We start from the raw sequence: 27,617 nt of genomic DNA, 5'->3' as shown, positions 1-27,617 counted from the left end.
ATGGGCAAGGTAAGACAATGTCATGAGTAGACTTCGGGCAAAATATAGAGGGTGTCATTTTAATTTGATGAGTAATAGCGCAAAAGGAAGTCCTTATGTTTGTATTTCATTGCAAAAGTTCCCCTGGGTGCACATTGTCCACATTTGTAGAACAAAGTGGTAAAACGATGTTAAAACAGACCCCTTAAAGACTTTCTTTGCCACCACATTTTGGAACAAGTGTAAATGCCTCCTGAATTACAGGAGGCATTGCCAAGGGATTCACCCGGTGTAAAAGGCAGGCAAATTCCGTAGGGGTTCATTAGTTTAACATCAGTAAGAGCATGTATTCTGCATTGAAAGCATTTGTGTGTTTTTTATGGCAGAGTCTGGATGAATGACGGACCTGGTAGGCAGCAATAACATAAAAATGAAATTGCACTGAAGAGGAACATGGACGTTTGCACAAGTGTGTAAGTTCCTCTTCTGTGCAATTATCTACTTCTTAAAAACGAAGTGGAAATGCTAAGTGTAAAAACACAGGTCAATTCACATTTACTCTTCACTTTTCCACTCTGTTTTGGAAAAAATAGTATAAATGCCTCCCACAGTTCACAACGGCCGGAGACATTTACAGCAAAGCCCTATGGAATCTGCCTGCTTCTTTCTATCAAGGGGGATTCCATAAGAATCCATTGCATTAGCACCAGCATGAAAACCACAGGCCGGCGGTAATGCCACGGGACTGGCCAGGCAGAGCATGAAAGCTATTGGCCATTCGAAGTCTGTCTGCCAATCCACTGGGCAAATCCCAAAAAATCCTCCACATGAGTAAATACCAATTGCCATCACTTTTACCAGTAGCTATAACGGATGTGGGGGATTGGAAAGTACACTTTATGCGACAAACAAAACAAATCTTCAAATCAGAGAAAGACATACAAAGCAAGCATTAATGTGCTACAAACGCACTTACACCTTTGTTTCTATGCAGGGGACCTTCACCCCCTCTCCCGGCCCTCATTGTTTTCTGTTTAGCTCTTTTGCCTTAACTGTACATGTATTGGGGTACATTATATTAATCTTGTTAGCTAACTTCAGGATTCCTAAAGTTATCCAAATTAGAAGGGTGGAATTGCGATTTCGACCCAAGTGGCTTTGCAGAGGTGTCTGCTTCCCTAGTCAAACACTGAGTGCCTGCAGTGTCTACATTATTCCATGATCTATTTCACAACTATGTTACACCTAAAGCCAACATGGGCCAATATGGGAATTGCAGGCTGATCTTGGGACATCATGAGGAAGTGGGAAGGTATACTAGTACAGCGGATTACACGCCTGCTGCAGAGATTTGCACATGCGCTGTAGGTCGTCACATGGATGAATACTGAAATGAATAATAATATATAGCACACATAATGCTAGTTATTGCTCTGCATAAAAGCTAAATGTTATTGTCATCAAAAGCAGTATTGAACTTTTCCAGTCCACACTCGAGCACTGATCAGACACCACTGCTCATTATTATTCCTGATTTGCTTTATGCTGGCTGGAAAAAGGGTTGTTTTCGGGGAAACAGATCTGTCCATACAGAATCTCAAAACATGTATTATAAAGTTGCATTGAATTTGTTTTCATGTAGTACAGTGCGCATGGGGGTATCTGTATGAATGTATGCAACCTTGCAAATATGTTATCTGTAAATGGTGCATTAAGATAATTGCATTCGTTTTGTTCCTGCATATAGAAAACTTGTGCAATACACACATTGCAATGATCCACCCCTCCTTGGTTGTCCTAGCCAGCCAAGTTCCTCTCTTACCCTTGCACCCTTACTTGTAAACCCTTGGTTTCGTCCCCGATGTATAACGCTCTGTTGCCTTCCTGCTAGTTGCACACTTTATATGTGCCATGCAGGCATACCTACATACACACATATTGGGTAGCACATACAGTTAGGAATGGTTGAAGTGAACGCAAATGATCAAGCTTGCAGCAACATGGTTAGAAGCTTTGGTGTGTTATTCCAGCTCCCAACCATGTGTGTTCATTTTAAGCATTCATAACCTGCACACTGGGACATTGAAGGGGATAGGAGAGGGTTACCTTTCCTATCAGATGCAGAGCTGTGTACCATGGATTCCAAGCCTGGGCCAAAGCACATAACTGTAAGCTCCATGAATAGAATTCTAGGCACCTCATTACAAGTATAGAGGTGACTCTACAACATGCATTGTTTGCTAAACACCAGCTGTTTAGCTCTTGCCTCATCACAGGTGTAGCAATATTTGCCTTCTAAAGTATTCCAACCAGCTGTAAAATTATCACATTTTATAAATATCCTCCGCTTTTATCTCCAGCCCAGATGTGGAGGAAAAATTATAAAAGTCCCCAGACATTGTATAACTTGTTTTCCAGTACAGGATTGTAGCACAGGGGCTTACCTTCAATACAGGGGAAAAAAACACATTTGGATGGGAACATTACAAGAGGGGTGAAAATGTGGGCATCTTTGATGGCCACTCTCCTACCACCTTTGCCATGAAAGGAATCAACGGGGGTCCTGCTAGCATGAACTGTGATTAATATAGAGACACTTTCAATATTTTCCCCTTCAGATCACCTTCTACGAGGACAAGAACTTCAAGGGCCGCTCCTACGAGTGCAGCAGTGACAGCGCAGACCTGCAGTCACACGTCAGCCGGTGCAACTCCATCAAGGTCGGCACTGGCTCCTGGATCATCTACGAGAGCGCAAACCACAAGGGCAATCAGTACTTTCTGAAAAAGGGAGACTACCCCGACTTTCAGCACTGGATGGGGGACAATGACTCCATCAGCTCCTGCAGCCTGATCCCACAAGTAAGTAATCCCCTATTTCTTCAATCAAAATATAATTCTTGTAAATATGATGTGACATTTGAGTGGGTCCTGAAGCCACTACCAGCATTCTCATTACCTGCATGGTATCCATTCCCAGTGCTTCAATATATATGGCTTAACATGCAGTGACTTGCAAGCACATAAATTAAATGTCAGCCTATATTTAATGCATAACCAATGCCAATCTAACAAATTTAATGCTGCCCACCCGCTTTCTTCGTTCTCATGTTTTCTTACTGACCATTCTCAAATGGTATCTCTCTCTCCTTTTCATTTTGCTCCAGTAGCACTGACATGTGGGGTCCCTCAGTCTTTATCTTTGGACCTTAGCTGATCTTACTAGAGAATGTGGGGTCCCTCAGTCTTTATCTTTGGACCTTAGCTGATCTTACTAGAGAATGTGAGGTGCATTTGTACACCTATGCAGATGATACTCGGGTTTTCTGCCTTGACTCACCCACAGCTGATTCTCAAAATTATGAAATTGTCTAGCTGATTCTCCATCTAAATTATGAAATTGTCTATCTGTGATTGGTGACTGGATGTCCAGGAATTGGTTAAAGTCAAATGAGGACAAAACAGAGATCTTTGTGATTGGTTCCCCCAATTTCAGTACAGCATGGAATCCTGACTACGGGAAAGACACTCGGGGTTCATGTCCCACCCCTAGTGAATCAGTCAAGAGCCTGGGTGTTAAACCTTTATCATCAGGATTTAAAGAAGCACACATCTCTAGGGTTTGCCATGCAGGGTTTGCCAAATTGAAAATTCTGAAGAAGATCCTGCCTTTTCTCCCGGCTGAGCTCTGTACTGAAGTAGTGACTTTTCCATTATGCAATCCTGAAATGGAATTCACATTGGCCAACCTTCTTTTTTGATCCAACAAATGCAGATTTAGCAATATTCTGCAGATTGACTGGCTCGTGGGGTCACTAGATTCTCTCACTCTCACAGCCTGTTACAACATCTCAATTTCCTCCCAGTGAAAATCCAAATCAATTGCAAGATACTCTGCATTACGCATCATGCAATCTATAACTCTGGTGCCAACTTTCTTCTTTCTAAGCTGATCCTTTCTAAGCCTTTTTGACTTCTTCGTTCATCCTCACAAATTTCATTGAGAATTCCGAGACACCGCAGAGGCCATTCTATTTCGGTCCTTGTCCCCGCACTGTGGAATTCTCTTCCAGCCTATCTCAGAGAAATTACAGATCATTTTCGTTTCTGAAATTTTTAAAACATTTATCTCTTGGATGGTCTCCCAACTGCTGGCTCCTCAGACCCTAGATGCCTTTTGGCCTTACTATGCACTATACAAATACATATACAATACAATACAATACAACTGCGATTTCAAAACCCACAATTCATTAGAATGATACAAATCTTGTGAATTATGGGAAATGGGAAGCGTAGACTATTAACCTCGGGAATAAGACTAATTGTTCTACAGGCATGACAGTCACTTTCAATAATCAAAAGAGAGAATGTGGTTGATCCTCTATGCAAATAAATGTCAATAACTGTACAATGTAAGGCTGTAGACTAATGCACTCAATCCACATGACCACATTTAACCAATCTCCTTTTGTTTAATGAGCACCCAACCTTTTCAGAAAAAGTACACACCAGGTGTGAATTACCATTTACATAGATAGCCGCACAATGCCAAGAACAGTATTTCTGTAGAACAAAATGTTTTAAGTATGAAAATGAAAAAAAACATCTTGTTGCTACTCTCAATTCTCGCTCTGCTATCAAACTCTCCTCTCTGACATCTGCCACCTCCTCGGAGAACTTGACCTGGATGTCCTCGCTCTCACTGAGACAGTGTTCATGGCCAGCGCTGTCCGAGTTTTGGCACTCTCCTTCCTGATGGCTACAAGATCCTCTCCGAACCCAGAACCAACCATCCCGGAGGTGGAGTAACTCTGAAATCTCCGGAGTGGATCCCTACTTCTGTCATTCCTACACAGGCCTACTCCTCCTTTGAATGCCTGGTTTGCAGGCTACCTATCTCTCCTGACCTCTCTCCGACTGTGGCCACCATCAGGTCACCCTCTTCCTCTCAGAGTAGGCTGACCTCTCCTCTTCTCTCCTTGCCTCTACCTCTCAACTTCTCATTCTTGGAGACCTCAACATCCACATGGTAGCCTCAAATCCCTCCTAGGGGCTCTTCCGCAACCTCTGAGACATTCTCTCTCTTTCCATTCTACCCTCTGGTCTGACACACTCTGCCAGGCATACCTTGGATGTACTCAATTCCTCAGGCGTCCCTCTCTTGAACCCTCTCACCACTCCTCTCTCATGGATTGGCCACTGTCGGGGGGAAATTCTGCCGGGGTCGGCCGGGCCGTCCGCAGACCTCCGGGCAGGGAGGCCCCAACTCCTCCCGTATATCCCAGATGAGATAGAGTATGAGACACACGCAAGAAGCAAGGTGACTCTGCTGTTTATTAGACAAAAACGGCAGGGATGGGTCAAGGAGCGTACGCGTCCGTCCTGACACACACACAATCGTAGGGCTCGCAGGCCCTTTTTACCTTGATATGACGCGCTACTTGCGTCACATTGAAAAGTTAGTAAAAAACCTATCGCCACTCTTAATTGGTTACTCGAGTGGTAGGGTTAGTATAGCACACGTATACAGAACAATGTTAGTGGTCGAGGGTTAGTCAGGTGATATATCTGGGTTGTCCCTACGATTAGATACATGAGAATTGTTACATGGAGACCCCTGATGATTGGTTAAGGCTAATGGCGTCAGTGATAGGAGCCCCATGTTCTGATTGGTGCGCCCGCGAGCTTCCCAGCCTGGGACCATCGCTGTTCCCAGCTCTCGGTGTACCTGTCATTTGCAACAATGTTTCACTATGGGTACGTGCAGACAATGTGAGGATTTATTCATAGCTGGAAGGCTGACTGCTCCCACTGTCGCAGATGTCCATTGAGCCTTTTTAATTGTATCTGCTTATGTCTTGTAACGAGAGATCCAGACGCTTTCTTTCTCCTGGGCTTGGCATCATGTCAGGTTCGGCTTGGTCACGTGAGGTGAGACCGTGTTTGAGGCATAATTCTGCACAATTAATATTGTTTTTCCACTGTGTGTCTGGTTTAATATGCAGGTGTGACTTTAACGTTGGTGCGCGGCGTGCGAGGTTGCAACATCGTGCCCTTGATGATTTGCTCTTGGAATGTGGGTTTGCAACATTGCGACCTTGGCTGGTTGCTTCGCCGGGCTCATTCTGCAGGATCAGCAATCTGACTCTTGTTCTTTTAACGTCCATGGAAGCTCTTGCTTGCGGCCTACTTAGGCCTGGTGTATAAGTTGTTCCATCTGGTGCACAGGTGCTTTAGGTTACAGTACCATATAGTTTCATGACCAGTATCGCGTCTTCATTATATCTCTCATTGTGGCAACTGGTGTTAGGAGAAGCGTGAGCAAGCTTTTTAGATGAGTTCATGACGCGTCTTGCGTTGCTGCATTTTGAAAGCCTATGTAGAAAATAATAAAGATGCATGTCCGTGAGTATGTCTGTCGCCTGCGTCATAGCACTGGGTATATTCTTCGTGTAGATTGGTGCGGGAGTGTCCAGTGTGTATATTTGTACAGGTGTGCTAACCGTTGGCTAGGTCGTCATGGCATCTCTAACGACGTGTAGGTTTTAGTCTAGTTGGTCCGTGCCGCAGGTGTCGGCATGGCTAGTGCGGGCTGCTGGGCAGGCAGATGGACACATCCGTATGTTCCTGTACCAGGGTATCTGGTCGTCTGGTAAATGGACAAACTCCTCTCGTGGCGGGTGTCTGGGTCGTGACCCTTTAGGCCAAGCGCGAGAGGTGAAGGACGGGAGCCTGGTCTTCCATTCTCCCACTTCAGTCCCCCCTCTGGTCGACTTGTCGACCACAAACATATCCTTTTCGCTGTCTCCTCTTACTCTCCATATCTTAGTTATTCCTCCTAAATGTCCATAATGGTTCACATGATCTTCAAATGACCAATACATATATTCACAGGTTCCTCCAGGAGTACAGTATACCCATTTCCCTATGTAGCACCTGGGGTTTCTTGGGTTCTCGATCTTGACCGATGGTGGGTCTAGATGGTTGGTGATGATCTGGTTGCGCAACTTCTCCCTCTCCTGTATTATTACGCCTGTGTGCTGGCCGTCATCTGCTGGCATCAAGGGGTGCATACCCACCATTTCAAGCAAATCGTCAGTGGTACGTGCCTTCCGGGCCTTCCAAAATCTTATTATGATCAATGTAGCTCCAGCCAAAATAGTACAACCAACTATAATTTTCAGTCCATCTGACAGCCAGGATGGCATCCATGACCATAATAGTGAAAACCAGCTCTTATCCTTGTTTACACCGTTGCTTTCATCCATCATTTTGGAGTGCATCTGGGCCAATTGTGAAACTGCTTCTGTCAGTGTACCATTGTCAGCATCGTTGGCAGGAATGAACGTGCAGCATGATTGTCCTATCTTTGCACAAACTCCTCCTTCCATGGCTGTGAGAAGGTCCAATACATATCTGTTCTGGAGTGCTACCATCCTTATAGCTCGCAGCTCCTCTTTTATTGCGTTGAATCCATTTACTGTAGAATTGATGGTCATCATTAGTTCCCATCTAGTTATCTGGAGCCATTTTGCGTTTGCGTAAGCCTGCAGTCCCGGATGTATTATTGAGGAGAAGAACATTGCTGCTCTGCTGAATAGTCTGTGTTCTGGCGGTATTGAAGTGAGTGCCGTTTCCGACCTTCCCCACAGGTAATTTCCTGTCAGAGGTTCTCCTTGTCTTTTCCTTCTATTTAGGACAGTATCATTGCTGTTGGTCCTGTTCCTTTGCTCCTCCTGAAGTGGTGCAGATCTCTTTTTTCTCTTGTCCCCTTCATCCATTTTGGGAAAGTTCGCCACATTGACATGCTTCTTGGGTACCACTAGTGATGGTACATTGACGTGCACCATTGTGCACACACCATTCCACAGGGGAGGCAGTGTATGGTATGCCTTTTCTCCACAGGCCCAATAATGGTCCATTATTACTGCTGTTCCTGCTCCCCCCTCAGGTAACTCCATCACGCTTGCACAGTTGGTGTTATATCCTACGTTCACCTCTCCTTTATGCTGGTAGCATACCTTGGGCGCAGTCAGCGGCAGTATTGTTATTGGGTCTTCATCCGTCTCCACCCACGTGAGCATTGGTACGTACTTTAGCCACGTCGTCCAACATCGGTGGTTGTGTGCCTCGATAGTTGAGATAGTTTCTTTTGTTACCATGTTACTGCCAATCACTCCTATCTCCCAGTTGTTGTCCAGGTACACCTTCCCGGTTATCGTCACCAGTGGCCTCTCCCAACATCCTTGTTTACCCGGAACTTCAGTGGCGTACCAATCACATGGTAGATACTGCAGTGTTACTTTCTTTGTTTCTCCTTTTGCAGGACCACTTGTTATGTATCTGAATGCTTCAGCATGTAAACTGCTCTTGTGGTAACTCAAATAGGTCTTGAGGAAGTTGTTTTCATATGGGTATGAGTATCGTGTTTTCCATGTCATATGCACCACTGTCCCTTGAAATCTTCCTTTCGTTTGGAACAGTGCCAAGTATATTATGCACCGTGCTGTCTTTTCATCTATTTCTGTGGCAACAAATGTTCGAGAAGCACTCATGGCGTATGGTATTAATGAGCAAACGTAGCAGCTGTCCTCTGTTGTCTGCTTACCAATGCGGGTCATGTGTTGGTACCATATGTTGTTTGAGACGTGTGCTGAATCTTGTATATAATTATCAATACCTTTATTGTCTGAGTATGTGCTGCGTTTAACTCTATTTTGCTTGGGTGCAATTTTACTACTATCACCTGACGTAACACCTGTTGCAGCAGGGGACGGGGGTGTATTAGGTTTGGGTGCAGCAATAAAATGAATAGCATAGCTGTACTGCCATACAGAGGCAGCCAAGAACCCGGTGATCATCAAAATCCCTATTAGTTTTATTACATATGCTAATTTCACCAGCATTTTGCTCTTACCTTGCTGCAGTCCTGGCAGCGTATTCTTGCGACGTTAAAGTTGCCCGCCTGAAAATTCTCAAAATGCTAGTTATTAAATGTTAGTTGTTGTTTTTCTTTAAGCTCTCCCTATCAAATAGTCATTCAGCGCCCAGGCGAAGAGTTGTTCCCATGCTACTCTAAGTGATCTATCTCTTAGGACCGGCAAGTATGGGTGGAGGTGGGGCATTGAATGTTCTATGGCCAAGAGGAATGCTGTGTAGTAGACACGTACCCTTCTCTTTTTCAGGTACGTTGGCCTTTTTATTTCGTATACAAATTGGTGTGACAATTCTTCCGGGTAGTTATCATCTGGGAGTACCATCTACTCCTGGGCAGTGAATTTGTTAGTTATCTATTTTCTTAACAATACAATAATACGCAGTTCCTGTATGTGCGAGAGAAGAGAAAAGAGAACATTCACGTGTTTACATGTGTATTTGTGCAGGCAATGTCCTTCAGTTCGGGTATTACTATATTTGGCTCAGCTGGCGGAAGTATTTTTACTCTTTGAGCGTGTGACCATGGGGTGGGCAGTATGGGGATCACCCCTTTCTTCGTCAGTTATTGTCTCCGGGGAAGCTGGGGAGTGACAGGATATGGGAACAAATGGGTCGTTGGCTGTGGTAGAACTCTCTTCCGCCGTTGGTGATGTTGTTGTTGTTCTCCCAATGGACCTGTCGGTGGCGCTGGGGCGGGTCTGCAGTTTGTAGATCTTTACATCATGTAGGTGGTTCCATGCACGCTTGTCCTTTAGCTTTACTGCTCTTGTTGATACCTCCTCTACCAGATGGGGGCCAGTAAATCGTTCATCATTCCATTTCCTGTTGAAATTGCGAAGTAGCACGTGGTCACCTTTAGCAAGTTTACACAGGTTTTCCTTTTCTACTTCTGTATTCGAGCCTTCTTGTTGATTGCTGATAGACCCGCCCCGTGTGCGCTCGAGCTGTTGAGACACAAACACAACACTAGTAATCAAAGAAGACACATATTGGTACATTTCATCACCTAGAACACTCGCTGTGCTCTCGTGGTCAGTGAATGCTCTTGACGTTGGCATTAGGGGAAGGCGCATTTGACGTCCGGTAACCACCTCGTGTGGGGTGAGGTGGTGGTCAGACCCGGGCCTATTCCTTAGTTCAAATAGGGCTAATGGAAGGCAATATAACCAGCTTTTCTTTGTTGTTTGTTGTATCTTTGCAATTGCCTCCTTTAATAGGCCATTCAGGCGTCCACATACACCGTTGGCCTGTGGGTGGTATGCACATGCGAATTTGTGTTTTATGCTCAGCAAGGATGTGATATGCTGGAACATTTCATTTGCGAAATGTGGGCCATTGTCTGACCTTAACACCTCGCACAGTCCCCACCTGGGGAAGACCTCCCTCACTAGGAATTTGGCTGCTCTAAATGCATCTGGGTGTGAACAGGGCCCTGCTTCAATCCACCTAGAGAATGGGCATACTACTACAATCATATACCTATTACCTTGATATATGTTGATCATATCAACATAGTCAATATGAAGATGCCGAAAAGGTCCCTCTGGCCGGGGTATAGTACCTCTTATTACTTTTAGGGTATGACCGGCCGTAAACTGTTGACATGTGAGACAGTTGCTGATAAAATTCGACACATGAGAATTTAACTCGGGGCAGAACCAATCTTCTCTAATTCGTGCTGCAATTACTTCCTTGCCTGTGTGTGCTGGGTGATGTAATTGGCTCAGGGCGGTGTTCAAAAGTGCCAATGGTATTACAACCTTTCCAGTGCCACCCTGTCGCCATAGTGCGTCGGTTGGTGACATTGTACATCCTCTTTTTACCCATATTTCTTTTTCGGCCATTGGTGCAGCCGCTTGTAGCTCCATAATCTGCGTGGCTGGGAGATGGGTGTACCCTTCTCTTATCAACATCTCCTTAGCCATTCCCCTCGCTCTCCCTCTCTGTGATTCTGGGGGGTTCCATATCTCACCAAAGTATGCAGCATATTTCGCATGTGCGTCTGCTGCTGCATTCCCTTTTGAGACGTGGTCTTCACCATTGGTGTGTGCGGTGCATTTTACTAGGGCTAATTCTTGGGGGTCATTTATTACTTCAATTAGTTCAGCCAATAAGAGGGAATGTTGCACTGGAGTGCCATCAGCTCTCCTAAACCCTCTTCTTCTCCATTTCGACAGCCCTGAGTGGACAGTGGATGTAACATATGCACTGTCGGAGTATATGGTTACTCGTTTGTCAAAGCTTTCCTTCAATGCCAATATTAGTGCAACCAGTTCCGCGGCTTGAGCGGAGTAATGCTGTGGTAATTGTACACATTTCATAGCCACACACACCGGTGCCTCCAACATCTTTACCACTGCTGCCCCAGTTCTCCGTATCCCATCTCCCTGATCAATAGTTGATGACCCATCAATAAACAAAAGCTCACCTCCCTCTAGTGCGTTTTCTTCAACTTTTCTAGTACATGAGTATATTTCAGTTATTTGTGTACAGTCATGGGCATAATCTCCCTCCTCAATTACTTCTGCTAGGAACCTTGCAGGGTTAGCCGTGCTACATCTAACAATTGCTAGTTCAGCTCTAGACAGAATGATCTCATAACCTGATGCCCTCTGCGTGGTTAGGGTGGACTTAGGTTTATTCAATATTGCAAATAATGCATGTTCCACAAACAGTGTAGTTGGACACCCCATGGTTATTGCTGATGCTTTTTCCACTGCAAAAGCAGCTGCAGCGAGACCTTGTTCGCAAGGGAAGTGACCTAACATCACAGGGTCCAAGTGCCCGCTGTAAAATGCTACTGGTTTATAGCCCATGCTCGTTTTTTGGGCCAATAATGCTTTCATTACTGCTGAGTCGCAATGTGAAAATATAAAAAATCGTCGCTCATAGTCTGGGGATGCCAGTACTGGAGCAGTTGATATCGCATCTTTCAATTCATCAAAGGCCTCTTTCATTTCCATAGTCCACCCCAACTTTTTCTCCCCTTTATTAGCTTCCCTTAAAGCCTCAAGCAGGGGTCCTATGTATGAACTGTAATCAAATACCCATGCTCTACAGTAGTTACACAGCCCCAGGAATTGCTGCAGTTCCCTCACAGTTTGTGGCATTGGAGTGCTTGAAATGGCCTGTGCTCTTTGTGGTGCAATCTTTCTTCCATGTTGGGATATTAGTTGGCCAATGTAAAGTACCTGTTCTTGACAGTATTGTATCTTTTCCATGTCTACCTTGTACCCTTTTTCAGCCAATATTGTCAACATCTTTAAAGAGTCCTCTCTGCATTTACTTTCGTTTGTACTGCAAATTATTATGTCATCCACATACTGCAACACTGTGCTTTCCACTTCAATGTTGCCCAAATCCATCTGTATTACTCTATTGAAAATTGAGGGTGATTCGCAATACCCCTGTGGCAATCTGGTAGGTTTCCACTTAGTATTTCGGTAAGTGAAGCTTGTCAGATCTTGTGAGTCTGGGTGTAATGGTATTGAGAAAAAAGCATTTTTAAGGTCGATCACTGTAAATCGTGATGCTTCCGCTGGAATGCCACACAATATTGTAGCCGGGTTTGCTGTAACGGGATATTCTGCTTCTACTATGTTGTTTAAGGGCCTGAGATCCTGTATGAAGCGCCAAGACCCCCCTTTATCCTTGCGCACTGGGTACACAGCCGTGTTGCATGGTGATTCTGAGGGGACCTATATGCCATTGTTTATAAGGGCCGTTATGGTTTCATATATGCCCTCATCTGCCTCTTTTGACAGTGGGTAGTGTTTCACTCTGGGTAGTATGGCACCTTTTTTCAATTTTATCCTTACTCCCTCTATGCTTTTTATGCACCCCACGTCATAAGGGCTAATAGTCCACAATGATTTGGGTACCTTTGACATATCCTCCTTAAAGAAGGGGACTGGGGTGCATGCGGGTGCCTCAAGTGCCATCGCAATTTTCTGTGCTACTTGTTTGTGAGCCACTCTTAGCCATATTTCTACACTCATCATGAACACCATTTCACCATCCTCCTTTTCTTCTGAGAACAGCTCCTCATCTGACACCTGGGTTAGCCTACATCCTTCTGCTAGTGCTATCACTGCCCTCCATGCTCTTCCTTCTTTATCTTTGGCGTGCACAGCAATATAATCAGCTGTTGCAATAATGCTCTCAATGTCCAGTAGAACCACCTTTCCTTCTGGTTCATTAACAGGTGTTTCTGGTCGGAACAGATAGGCTGCTGGCCTCCTCCATATTTTTCCTTCTATCCCTGGCATCCATGCAAATGCCATATCTGTTCCATACTGAAATAGCTCGCCATCTACTGGCTCCGCCCTAATCGCTGTCTGTCCGCAGTATGCTTGCATAATCTGTCGTGCTGCGAGCATGTTAATCCCTGGAGTAGAGCAAATTATGCCGATCTCTGTAAAGGAGATCGTCATATTCAACCTGTTCATTATGTCTCTCCCCAATATATTTACTGGTGAGGCACTATAATATAAAAGTGGAACTGACAGATCATAATCTCCAATAGATAAGGGAATGTTATCAGTAAAGGGAACCAACCCTTTAGCCCCAGAGAATCCTTGGGTGTTCATGGCTTCGCCTGACATCTTAAATTTACCTTCCCTTATGCAAGACCGGGTTGCCCTGGTGTCAACAAGGAATGATAATTTTTTGTCACCTATCGTTACCTCTATGCGTGGCTCCTCCGCACTATTAGGTGTTACTGACAGGATGGGACACACCAAGGCCGTCTGTGGGCTGTCCTATTGAGGGTACAATGATTGGCCATTTCCTGTGTAAGGGTTGTGTCCCAAGACCGTCACCCTACCCAATTGTGTTTGTTGTGTTTGGAGTTGTTGTGTTATCGCTACCTGTTGTTGTGGCAGTGAATATGCCTGTGGCTGTTGTTGTGTTATTTGTTGTTGTTGTTCACTTCCCTGTTGCAACGTCTGCTGTTGTTGTATGCCCTGCTGTTCTTGTGAGGTCCTAGGTTGTACCTGTTCATTCCATGCTGGTGTTCCTGGCCTAACCCTACACGTGCGTGACATGTGTCCTAATAATCCACAATTCCAACACACGGGTGGTTCCCTGCTCTGCCATGGGAAGCTCCCTGTGTTGTCCTGGTATACTGGTTGCCCTGTGGGGTAGGAATTTCTAAGTCCTCCCACCTGCTGTTGGGTGTTATATCCGTATCCTCTCCCTCTCATAAATCCTCCTCTCCCCCTGTTATAATTATAATACCCAGCTCCTTGCATTGGGTACCCTCCTCCCATGTTGGGTGTGTGTAATTGCAGTGGCGGCGCTTGTTGTGTTATAGTCTGTGAAGGTGGTATTTGGGCGGGATCCTGTGCAGCCACTACTTGTGTGGGGCTTTGGGCCATTGTTGTGGGCGTAGTTATTAGTGCCCCTTCCATTGTGTATTTAGTAAGTTTTTTTCTGTACTAGTTTAGCCTCTTCTGTTTTCCTGTCCTCTTCCTTTTGTTTCATTTTTCCTTGCCATGTCCTGCAGTGATGTACTATAGTCAGTTGTATTTCAGGCCATGGTTTTGCTTCCATTCCCACTACTTTCTTTAGTTGTTTCTGAACTCCTTCTGGGAGCCCTTGTACTAGTATATGATAGAATATTGCTGGTGTTTTATCCCATTGCTCTCTAGTTTCCATGCGCCACTTCTCTTGGATCTCCTGGATATAATCAACAGGATCCTCATTCTCACGCATCTTACGGGAAGTAATTGCTCCTATGTCTGATGTGTCTGGCTACTGTACCCTCAGTGCCTGCCATAGTGCATGTCTGCAGTTTGCGAATGGTGCCCCATCATGCGATGTGTTTGTTATTGTTACCCCATGAAATCCCGCTCTCTTCCAAATGTCATCCGCTCTATCCCCTAATATTGATATTAACAGGCCCTTTACATCTCCTACTGCTAGTTTCTGTCCTGCGTTGTGTTTTTCCATTTCATATATCCACTTACCCGCACCTCCACTTAATGATGGAAGCCTACATTTTATATTTTCTTTATCTGTATGCTTCCAAGGGACATACTGTGGTCTAACCCCTCCTCTCTCCAAAAGTGGCATTAAGTTGTGTCTCGTTTCACCCTTTATGTTCCATACTATCGAGTCCTCACACCCGTCCTCCTCTTCCGTTTCTTTTACATCTTCAATTTCATCCTTATTACCCCTGCTCTTAACTCCTTCTTCTCCATCCTTTCCCCTCCTTTCATCATTTCCTGTATTTAATGTGGGCATGTGTATTCGTCTGTCCTGTCTGCGACTAGGGAGGTCTCTAAGCCGACATGCATAGGGTGTCAGTTCGTCTATGAAGGGCGCGAGTTTTATTTTGTGCAGCGAGCGTGAGGTGGTTGAGCATGTAGGGTGCGATGGGGGAGGGCGTGATGGGGATGGGGATGGTGTGGTTTCATGTGCTTGTCTTTCCGCTAGTCCTTGCTCTCCCTCCTCACTTCTCTCCAACTCCTCCTTTCTCCTACTGATCCATGGCGAGTCTATGTTGGTTCGGGTGAGGTATAGCTTATCTAAGCTTTCCCTTTCACTTTTTCTTCCTTCCCTCTCCACTCCTTCTTCCTCCTCACTACAAAAATCATTCATAAATGGCATCCCCCACTCTGTCTTTTTCCCTTTTATTGTTACTGTTTGTAAGTCTATTAGGTCTAACTCTCCTTTTTCACCGTTACCAACTGCTCCCTCTAGTGCTGATGTTGTCGCTACTTCTCTGCTTCTATATACATCCCCCCATCTTTCACTCTCCCTACTCCTATCTTCTCTTCCTCCTTCACTTCTCTCCTCCATCTCCCTACTATTTTCCTCCCTTTTCCGTTTCAATTCCTCCATCACTTCATTGCTCATCTGTTCCAATATTCTTTCATCCTCTTTCTTCCTTTCCCATTTCACCCTTTCTCTTTCTACTATACTCTCTATTACCTTCCCTTCTTCATATTTCTTAGCTGTCTCTGATAGTAACCTCCTCTTCCATATTGCCATTTCTTTTTCTTTTTCTTCTTCTTCCCTCTTCTTCTCTCGCAGCACTACTCTTGATACCCTATCTGCTGCTGCTTTTACCCTTTCAGCTTCTCTCCTTTGCTCCTCATTCCGTTCCCTTAATTTTTCCAATTCGTTCTTACCTTCTTTCCTTTTCCTTGCTCTCTCTCTTTCCTCCCTCTCGAGCTGTTTGATCAATTCATTCTGCTCATCCCTTAGCTTTGCTAATCGTTCCTCCAAAATCTCTTCCTTTTGCCGTAATAGCTCTTCCCCCCTCATTTCACTCTCTCTGGCACTATCCTCGTCTGTTTTCTTTACTACCTCCCTCTCTTCCCCAGTTAGTGAACCTCGTAATTTTAATAATATCTGTGCAGCTACCCACTCATCATTTCCTATCTCTACAGTCTGTTCTTCTCCAATCCTCCCCTCCCCCACTGGCATCTTCCTATGAGCCACATAGGGTGGAGGGCTGTATGCCGGGTTCGAGTATCCCTCAGCCGCCCTTAACTGTCCTCTTTCTATTTCACCTAATTCTCTTAAAGGGTACAGCCCCCCTCCCTCTGTTTTCACTCCCTGTGTTATGGGTATCTCGTTGCTTGGTTCCTTTTTTATGTCATCTGATTTATTATTCTTTTCTCCTCCCTCTCCTCCGTTCCCCGTGTTCTTTGTGCTTTCACTCCCCTTTTTCCCATCCTCTCCTTCCTCCTTAATCTCCTTTCCTTCCGGTGTTTCCCCCATAGTGAACATTCCATTTGGTCCTGGTCGGGACCCCTGGAACATCCTCCATAAGTTAAACACCTCCACATGGTTTGCCAACTTCTTCCCCTTGTATGTATTGTGCAGATGGTTTAGCAGTGAATGTTGGGCATATGGATCGAAGCTACCATTAGGCGGCCATGGTGTTAGCATTTTGTTATCCGTCCCCTGGGTCCATTCTATGCTGTACTTAATTAGTTTCTCCCTATGGGGTGGCAGTGTGGTGCATATGTGTTGTAGTGGGGTAGTGAGGGTGTTCCCCCACCCTCCCGACCCTGTCCCGTATGACATAGTAGCGCCCCACTTGTTACCCTTCCCCTATCTGGTAGCAGTTTATCTCACTAGCAGTTTACAATATACAATCTTATATTGTTTACCTGGCCCCGTAAGTTTGGGGACTTACGACAATCCTTTGACAAAATTATAGAATAATAATAAAAAATATATATATATATGGGGTTTTACATTTGTATATTCCCTTCTGTCTTTCTTTCTTTATACAACACCCTTACGGCCCCCTGCGGCCGAAGCGCACAATGCCCCCTGCGGCTGCGTACCCCTTATGACGCTCTTATACAGTCGTCCTGTTTCCACGTTCTCCTCCCCCTTTTACACTTGCCGTGGCCGGCGTTCTCCGTGCGCAGCCACGCCCCTCCCCCCTTCTCCTTTCCCCGATCCACTCGTTTACCGTTTATCTCCGTGTCCGCACCCTTACCATATTTCTCTTCCCCACCACTCTCAAAACCAATGTGCCTTGTGCTCGTGATATCCTATTAAAGCCCTACTGGTGACGTCACTGATCTCTTCGAGCTACTGGTAAGTTCTTCATATATTCTTTAAGTTCTAAATACACTTGCAATCTACCCCCGTTAACCCTACAGCTGTCTTCCTGTCACTCCTGGAACAAGGTAATCAAATCAATAATATAATCGGACTGCGCATGCTGCGTCGCCTCGCGTGTGATACGCCCCTCAACAGGAGGGCTTAACCAGCCAATTATCTTCCGTATTGGGCAACTAGCTAGCTACCGCCTACAGGGAAACGTCATCTACCTATCGAGTTTCTTGCTCGAACAATAGGGATCCTCATCTACTCATTGATCAATAAATGCCAAATCGTAGGAAACCACATACACCCACCCTTACACGTAGTCGCAACCTAGGCCAATCAGTGTCTACGAGCGGCCGCACGTGATGTTTTTGTGCTCCGCCCCCCTCTTTCGCGTGACGTAGCCGACTGCTCTCGCACTCGTTTCACTACCATTCATTCCATTACCAACACTAAGTTGTTAAACCTCCGCCGCGCACCTGTGCAACACCTCCCTCCTCCCTTATTTACTTCCTCCCCCCTCCCTCACAATTTCGCATTGCTTGTTGTGCGTGTCATGCTCACCAAGTTCTCTCGATGCAGGGCCGCTCGACTGCGTGCACCCCTCCAAGCGGCTCGCCACCTCCCCTCGTCTGGACCACGTCTGGACACTCGCCAACCGCGGGCGGGATACTTCTCAACCTGCTCCCGAGGGCCAATATCCGGATTGCGCTGTCCGGTCTTCTCGCAGCTCTGCGATGGTCCTGTAGTCCTCAGAAGGGGGCAACGGCAGAGGGGGCCGCGCCGCCGGGCCTCCTCGCAACGGGAGTGCCTGGAAAAAGTAAAAATAAAAAGGTGGATCTTAAACAGATCTCAGCAGTGCCTCCAACTTGTCGGGGGGAAATTCTGCCGGGGTCGGCCGGGCCGTCCGCAGACCTCCGGGCAGGGAGGCCCCAACTCCTCCCGTATATCCCAGATGAGATAGAGTATGAGACACACGCAAGAAGCAAGGTGACTCTGCTGTTTATTAGACAAAAACGGCAGGGATGGGTCAAGGAGCATACGCGTCCGTCCTGACACACACACAATCGTAGGGCTCGCAGGCCCTTTTTACCTTGATATGACGCGCTACTTGCGTCACATTGAAAAGTTAGTAAAAAACCTATCGCCACTCTTAATTGGTTACTCGAGTGGTAGGGTTAGTATAGCACACGTATAGAGAACAATGTTAGTGGTCGAGGGTTAGTCAGGTGATATATCTGGGTTGTCCCTACGATTAGATACATGAGAATTGTTACATGGAGACCCCTGATGATTGGTTAAGGCTAATGGCGTCAGTGATAGGAGCCCCATGTTCTGATTGGTGCGCCCGCGAGCTTCCCAGCCTGGGACCATCGCTGTTCCCAGCTCTCGGTGTACCTGTCATTTGCAACAATGTTTCACTATGGGTACGTGCAGACAATGTGAGGATTTATTCATAGCTGGAAGGCTGATTGCTCCCACTGTCGCAGATGTCCATTGAGCCTTTTTAATTGTATCTGCTTATGTCTTGTAACGAGAGATCCAGACGCTTTCTTTCTCCTGGGCTTGGCATCATGTCAGGTTCGGCTTGGTCACGTGAGGTGAGACCGTGTTTGAGGCATAATTCTGCACAATTAATATTGTTTTTCCACTGTGTGTCTGGTTTAATATGCAGGTGTGACTTTAACGTTGGTGCGCGGCGTACGAGGTTGCAACATCGTGCCCTTGATGATTTGCTCTTGGAATGTGGATTTGCAACATTGCGACCTTGGCTGGCTGCTTCGCCGGGCTCATTCTGCAGGATCAGCAATCTGACTCTTGTTCTTTTAACGTCCATGGAAGCTCTTGCTTGCGGCCTACTTAGGCCTGGTGTATAAGTGGGTCCGTCTGGTGCACAGGTGCTTTAGGTTACAGTACCATATAGTTTCATGACCAGTATCGCGTCTTCATTATATCTCTCATTGTGGCAACTGGTGTTAGGAGAAGCGTGAGCAAGCTTTTTAGATGAGTTCATGACGCGTCTTGCGTTGCTGCATTTTGAAAGCCTATGTAGAAAATATTAAAGATGCACGTCCGTGAGTATGTCTGTCGCCTGCTTCATAGCACTGGGTATATTCTTCATGTAGATTGGTGCGGGAGTGTCCAGTGTGTATATTTGTACAGGTGTGCTAACCGTTGGCTAGGTCGTCATGGCATCTCTAACGACGTGTAGGTTTTAGTCTAGTTGGTCCGTGCCGCAGGTGTCGGCATGGCTAGTGCGGGCTGCTGGGCAGGCAGATGGACACATCCGTATGTTCCTGTACCAGGGTATCTGGTCGTCTGGTAAATGGACAAACTCCTCTCGTGGCGGGTGTCTGGGTCGTGACCCTTTAGGCCAAGCGCGAGAGGTGAAGGACGGGAGCCTGGTCTTCCATTCTCCCACTTCACCACTTTCTGCTCTCCTCTCACCTGATGCTGTCTGTCCCCTAGGCTAAGCCCAACCCAGCACTGCCACCCACCTTCTCAGTCATTTGGCCCATGAAGTGTGTGTCAGTGGATGCGTTTGTCGCTACTTTCTCTGCTCCTCCTATACCTGCGGCTAACTCACATCTAACCTGCATCTTGCTATCACCAACAGTCTGGACATCCTTGCCCCTGTCATGTGAATCTGTCTGAAGCCTACCTCCAAGTGCAACTCTTGGTATGAATCCGACCTCGCCACCCTGAAAATCAAGTGTAGGGTGGCTGAGAGGAAATGGAGGGCATCAGGCCCATCCTCTGACAAATTGGCCTGCTGCCTGCTCCAAAGGCAATACAGACTCTCTGTCCTGTCCAAGAAGAGGGTCCACATCGAAGCCTGTGTCTTTGTGGCTTCTAACAACATGGCCAAACTCTTTAAAATCTGCAAGGACCTGGCAAATCCATCTGCAGTCTCCACCTCTCCTGTTCCCTCTCAGGCCCTCTGTACAGCTCTGGCTTTTCACTTTCTCACTAAAACTCCCTCGCGGCCCCCTTCTGACAGCCTCTCCCAATCGTCCTCCCTTCTCCTCTTTCTCTCTGACTACACCTGAGGTTTCTAGACAAGTCCGATCTATGAAAGCCTCAACCAAACAGGTGCTCCTCTGCTCCTCCAGGACTATAAAGGATCACATTGACACCGTCACTCTAGCCTTGGCTAATTTCTGCAATCACTATTTTGCCACTGAAACATTACCCTCTATCCTCAGGCACTCCCTTGTGCGCTCCCTCCTTAAAAAGCCTCCTGCCGATCCTACCTGTCTGGCAAAATATCGGCTGATCTGTATCACTCCTTTCCTGGGAAAACTCCTGGAAAAGCTGGCTATCTCCCAGATTACTCTCCACACTGAATCTGTTGGTTGTCTCCAGGTCCATCAGTCTGGCTTCAGAGCAGCCAGAGGCACAGAAACTGCGCTAATGAACACCAGTGAAGATCTGCTCACTAATCTTGATTCAAGCCTTCCTTTGTCCTCATCCTCCTTGACCTTTGCTCTGCTTTTGACATAGTCAACCATGCCATCCTGATCAATCGACTCTATCAGTACCTAAGCATCACGGATCAGTCCCTGGAGTGGTTGTCCTCCTTCCTGCTGGACTGACCCTTACAGGTCCAACTTGGATCCTTTCTCTCCACCACCCCTCTCTCCACATGTGGTGTTCCCCAGAGCTGTAACCTATCACCCAGGTTCTTCAATATCTACGTGGCCCCTTGGGCCCACCTCATCTCTATCTTCTCCTGTAACTTTCAGTGTTATGCGGATGACACTCAGCTCTCTTTCAGGTGCCCCTCAGCCTCCTCTCCTCTCTCGCTGATTCCTAACTGTCTATCCGTGATTCAGGATCGGGGCACCTCCAACGATCTCTGCCTTAGAGCCCTGTTTCTCTCTAGGCTGGACTACTGCAACAGCCTCTTTCTCAATCTGCCTTCCTCTACTCTCAGCCCTCTGCAAATAATCCAGAACAGGACTTGTCCACAGCCTGAAGCCCAGGGATTGTATCTCTCCAGGTGGCTGCATGGATCAAGTTCAAAACTCTCTGCATCACCCACAAGGCTTTCTGGGGCTTGGGCCCGCACTACATCCAACAGTCTCCTCCAAAACACTTTCCTTATCGAGCCCTTTGCTCCACCACCTCTAACTCTCCGAGGGTCAGATGCTTTTCCAGGCAGAGAGTGCAGGGTAGTTCTCTCTCCTCAGGTGCCTCCGTCTGGAAGGGGCTCCCTGCCCCTCTCAAACTTGAGACTGACCACCTGAAGTTCCGGAAGCAGCTCAAGACCTTGCTTTTCTCCTACGCTTCCTCTCTCCCTCTCCCCTGCTGACCTACCTGTCTGGCTACCCTCAGAGTCTCACTGGGTACCAGGCTGGGTACCAGGCTCCTCCATGACCAATCGCCCCTCCTCTGCCTCTGCGCACTTAGGGGCTGTAACTGTAACCCTACAGTCCCCTGTCTCCTTGCACTTTCCCAGGGCCCTGCCCTGGCTGCACTTACTCAGAGCAATGCTGCCCTGATTGCACTTCCCTTTCCCTGTCCCTGGCACTTCTCCCTCCCCTCCCGCACCTTGCGTTATTGCACTTGCACAATCTCAATGACACAAGGCCTCGTGAGATCATTTGTTTTGTCCTCCCTCTGTCTTCCCTCCCTTGTCGTGCCTAGAAACACTTTTTTACAGGCGTGTTATACATGACTTATCATATATCATTTCATATCTTCACTAATACCCCACCTACTTGATAACATACATTATCTCTAGTTTATATTTTTTTTTACTATAGTCCAGATGACAGATGTCAACTTTCTGATTTCATTAATTGTTTTCCCATTTGAAAAAAAACATCTTTTTCATGCCAAAGTAAATCATTCACTACCAGAGGACAAAGTAAAGCACCTGCAATTGTGAAGGGAAATTTAATAATATTATCTTATATACATGTATACCTCAAATTCCTTTATCAAGTGTCAGTGGTACACATGCATGAAGAAATAATCAATTGTGGAAGACCCCTGAGTAGTTCTAAAAGTCACTGACCCTGGTACATCAGGTGCAACTCATCCATTCAATGTCCGCAATCCCTTTCCAGCAACCACAACCCAACTTGTAAGCCCTTGGGGCAGACCCAAGTATCCAACATACTTGCATGAAAAGTGCCATAAGTGGCATCCTCACAATCATCATACAAACCTCCCGGGATCCCTTTTCCCAGTTTAATATTAAAGTCTCCTCCCATTACAAGGACTGTCTGATGGTCTAACTCTTCAAGTATCGTACCCTCCACCAGATCTTTCAGCAAGCCGAGCCTGTTGGATTCAGATATATGTGGGCTGTTATAAAAATTCACAATCAGCAAGTTGTTACCTGAATCGGGGGTCATTCTAATATACTGTATACAGTTTGTGCAGGTATCTATCACGTTGGCGCAATAACTCATAGATGTCTTGATCAATATCACTAGACCCCCCCGACCCCCGTATATATGCATATACGGGGGTCGGGGGGGTCTAGGGCAGTTAATGGCCTCTGCCTCAATGGTGACAAGACTGAAATCATGACATTAGGTCAACAGAACACCCTAGACAAACTTGACAAACTGTACGCTAACATCTCCATTGACAACTCCATCATCCCCGTATCCACAGCCGTAAAGACACTGGGAGTATACCTTGACTCTTCACTATCTATGACTAGACAAGTCAGCGCAATCACTTCCGCATCCGCACACACCACCAAACTCATAAACGCCATCAAGCCCTACCTCTCTAAACCCAACTGCCTCTCTATAGCGAGGGCAACCATTGGAGCCAAACTGGACTACTGCAATACACTCCTAGCAGGCACATCAGCCAAAAACATAAACAGACTACAAGTCACGCAGAACAATGCTCTCCGGGCCGCTCTTAGTATCCCAAGAAGAGAGCATATCACCCAGGCCAGGCACTCAGCCCAATGGCTCCCGGTCAAAGAACGGATCACTCTCAAAATCCTCACCCTCACTCACAAATGCCTCTCTCTCTCCGCCCCGTCCTATCTATCAGAAACCATCCTCAAACCTTCCTCCTCCCGTCCCACCAGGACGCAATACTCCAACCTAATCTGCATCCCACGCATCAAAAAAGCCAAAGCCGGAGGTCTAAGTTTCCCCTACATTGCAGCCAAGACCTGGAACGCTCTCCCTGCAGACATTAGAGCAGAAAACGCACTCCCCATTTTTCGCAGGAAACTGAAAACCTCATTCCTTGCAAAATAATTGGGAAACTCTCAGGAATCCATGTAAATATACTGCATTGCTAATGTATACATGTCTACTGTAAATTCTGTATTGTATGTAATTACTGTATCCTATGTAACTAAGATATTGTCTGTAACACGCGCCACGATGCCCCCAGGCTGACGTGCGCTCTACAAATCTGAATAAATAAATATATACATTAATTGAACAAAATGTAGTGAAAGTTTAGTTTTAGTTATGTTGACCAGATTTATCTCCACAAAACCCTTGAAATTAATCATTTGTTGAAGTCATGACCGACTTAACTCTCCTGTGGATGTCCCTTAAAATGCTATGCCCCTATAATGCCATTTGGTATGTCTTAGTGAATTCCTTATCTTCTAATATATATGTGCTCATGGACTTTGCAATGGGAACACGGCTAGTAGTGAATTTGAAGGTTTCTTTTAGACCGTAGTTTTTTGTATGCGCCACTGGCCATGCCCTTTTATCGTGTCCACTGTATATGTTCCCTCAATATGTTTCTTTTACACCCACTAAGTGTCCAAGGTCTACAGCCGTGGCCAATTTCCACGTCTTTTGAGCCCACTAGCACAGTCTTAGGCCTTGGCGATTGAGTCTGGCATTTGCCTTTGCCCACTCTATTTTAAAACACTACCGGGTCACTTGCCATGGACTTCGGCCGAGGCCACTGCATATGTTTCCCCTCTTTCTTGGGCCCTCCCACTAGCCATGCCCGCTGTATGTTTTACAACACTACTAAGCCATTAGCCATGTCCTTCGGCCGTGACCACTGTGTAGTTTCCCCCAATATGTTTCTTTTACATCCACTTTCTATGTCTTTCGAGCCCACTAGCCAGGGCCTTCGGCTGTGCCCACTCTATATTTAAAACACTACTGGGCCACTAGCCGTGGCCTTCAGCCATGGCCAGTAGCTTTTGGGCGTGGCCATTGCACATGTTCCCCTCTCTTTTGGGCCCACTAGCCAGGGCCATGCCCAATGTATATTTTACAAGACTACTAGGCCACTAGCCATAGCCTTCGGCTGTGTCCACTTTCAACCTCAAACCTCACTGTAGCTGTCAAAATACTTGCTCTTTTTTCCCCCATAACCCTGTTCATAATAGCAACGTACTACAGATTGCTGCGGTTAGCTGTAGGTGTCCAATATCCACGGTTATCAGGAAAAATGACAAATAGTCCCTGCACTTCCAGTCACTCACCAGGTGCCCCTCACTTCCTGGCATGCCCCCAACTCCCTTAAACTCATATTTCCCCCCATGTCCTCTCCCAGGCCCACCCCACACAAGTTGTTCCATGTGACCCCCTTTCATTCTCGATGTCCTTCTCTTTTGTAGCCATGATTATTCTGCTGAATAACCGCAGCTACAAGAAAACGTTTGTACTCTTAACTTGATCCCCTGCCCCCCCTCCAGTGCTCCAATTTCGCATGGTCTCTGCCCCACTTCTAGCCTAATGCCATTGCATTGTTTTTTCTCCTCCAAAGGGCATGTTTCTGCCTTTTCATTTTCGGGTAGCCGTGGATATAACCACGATTATCTCTAGCATCAAACCAAAAAAATGGTGGCTTTTTCATTTCTGAAAAGCATCTTTGCTGCAAAGCACCATCAGAGATATCACTATAATTTTGGGAGAAGGGGCACCCCCTTATTTATTTCTTGTGCATTTGCATGGCGCTTTTACAGCAAGTAAATTGTGTTTGAAATATTTTCTAAAAACTACTGGACCCCCCGGCCCTGCGGAAATAGAGTCATTGCTTCATGACCAAATTGTTACATGCCGGTCCAATTCTTTCCAGTGGTTTGGGCTACTGCACAGGAAGCCCTTAACTGGACCGGACCAAAGTCTGCTCTGGGGCTAAACCAGGAATGTTGTTAAACCCACTTCCTCTAGGATGCTTAAAGTGAGTTTCTGTACCTGGAAGAGAGTTTGCTAAAGCCTTCTGTCCTTATTTACTCCATTCTGTTCTATGCTTTCATTCACATCCTCTGCAACATAAATTAAACACTATTAGCTCTGTCACAGAATTACAATAACTCTTTGATCTAAAGTGCCCAAAGCTGGCCAGGATCTTGGCTTTGCCTAATGGTGAATTATTCCATCGTTTGAAGGGTCAATACAATACAAAAGCCGTCTAGAATCCCCTTGGGTTGCATATATTGTCGTCTCTCTTCAGGGTTCAAATGGAGGGAAAGCCCCTGACGTTCAGGAATTAATTTCCGAATCTACCGTCAATACTGTAGTATCCCTTCCCATGAAAACCAATTCTCTCTCTCGCTCTTGCTTGCTTTTCCTCAAAGAATCAGGTCCTGTCAGAACCAACTAGAAACTATACGGGGGTGTTCCTGCTGCATTTCAGTAGGAGCACCCTCTTGTTTTTTGTTGTTGTTAGCTTGTCTTGTTCCTAGCTCCTCCCTTTTTGTGTTACTTACCAATCAGTCAGTATACGCCCTGGTGTCTGAAGGAGCATCTCTGCAGTTACCTCAGTTGTCTAATGGAACTGTCCACTTGCTGTGATGTAACTGTACTACCGGTGAAAGGAAAAGGAGAACCCTGCGCTTGCTAAGCTGTGTCACCGAGAAAATAAACACACTAATGACAAACTCTTCCTACCCCCAATGTAGACAGCGGGCCAAAAAAGCACAGCAGAGTTTTGCACAAGGAATTGGTTTTTAAGTTTCCACTCGGTCGGCACGTGTGCTTGTTTTGAAAATAGAGGTCTCCTCTATCATTTCCTTGCTCAGGTGCCTGAAGAATTTGAAGTCCACAAAGGTCATATTTTCATTTTGAAGTTATATTCAATTGATTTGTCCAATTGGTGGGATATCAAGTGGTGCTGACACGTGTTTCAACCTTACAGGTCTTTTTCAAGGCTGATATGTGAAGGGCATAGTTGTGCCTTGATCATGGCTGGTTGTATTTGTGTCTGGTCCTTCCAGGAGGGCCTGCTTTGCTGGCAGTTGTGGGGCTTGGTGCGCCCTTGTCTGGTTGGGTTGGTCTTGCTGAGGTGTTTACCTCTTAGTCTTGCTGCGTCCCTGCCATCGGATAAAGCACGTGTCGGCACCACTTGATATCCCACCAATTGGACAATTCAATTGAATAAAACTTCAAAATGAAAATATGACCTTTGTGGACCTCAAATTCTTCAGGCACCTGAGCAAGGAAATGATAAAGACGACCTCTATTTTCAAAACAAGCACACGCGCCAAACGAGTGGAAACTTAAAAAAACAATTCCTCATTCATACAACAGGCACCACGATTCATGGGCCTTTTCAAGTTTCCGCCAACTGGCTGCTAGTGCACCTTTATAACAGAGACTGCAGGCGCAGCAACCCATGGTTCCCGGTGCTGCCAACACAGAGTTTTGCACATGTTGATAATAAACCATTCTGGGCTATCTGTTACACAATTGTTCATGTTTGCTTTTTCTTGGTGTAGTCGGTTTGTGTCCACCTCACATTCAAAATCTAAAACAAAAATAAAAGCAGAATATGTGTATCATAATTAGTAAAATGTCTGCCGCTCATAACAGTGGCACATGTGGATGTGGCATTTTAGATGTGGATGTGTTCAGTAACGTGTACGTATTGTTCTCCTTTCTTTAGTACCGTGGCTCCTTCAGGATGAGGATCTACGAGAGAGAGGACTTCAAAGGCCAGATGAGGGAGTTCACCGAAGACTGCGCTCATGTCTACGAAGAGTTCAATTACCACGACATAAACTCCTGCAATGTGCTGGAGGGCTACTGGATCTTCTATGAAGAGCCACACTACAGGGGGCGCCAGTACTACCTGAGACCTGGCGAGTACAGGAGATACAGCGACTGGGGAGCCACGAGCCCCAAGGTGGGGTCCTTCAGATACATCAGAGACTTCTAA

The 27,617-nt window shown here is 46.1% G+C and overlaps 1 protein-coding gene across 1 annotated transcript; it reads left to right on the top strand.

Moving 5' to 3' along the window:
• LOC138487386 (gamma-crystallin-1-like) lies at positions 1-27,617 on the top strand. Its single transcript, XM_069613958.1, has 3 exons — positions 1-9; positions 2,598-2,840; positions 27,345-27,617. The coding sequence occupies exons 1-3, from the start codon at positions 1-3 to the stop codon at positions 27,615-27,617; spliced, it is 525 nt and encodes a 174-aa protein (XP_069470059.1).

This window comes from Ambystoma mexicanum, chromosome 9 (assembly GCF_040938575.1).
Source record: "Ambystoma mexicanum isolate Mex_15411 chromosome 9, UKY_AmexF1_1, whole genome shotgun sequence".
Lineage (NCBI taxonomy): Eukaryota > Metazoa > Chordata > Amphibia > Caudata > Ambystomatidae > Ambystoma > Ambystoma mexicanum.
Note: the sequence above shows the minus strand (reverse complement) of the source record. Positions and strands in the feature narration are given on the sequence as shown.

What these genes read in the sequence shown, in the direction of transcription:
- LOC138487386 (XM_069613958.1), top strand. An exon ending in CCTGCAGCCTGATCCCACAA is followed by an intron (nt 2,841 to 27,344) that starts GTAAGTAATCCC and finishes TCCTTTCTTTAG; the next exon opens with TACCGTGGCTCCTTCAGGAT.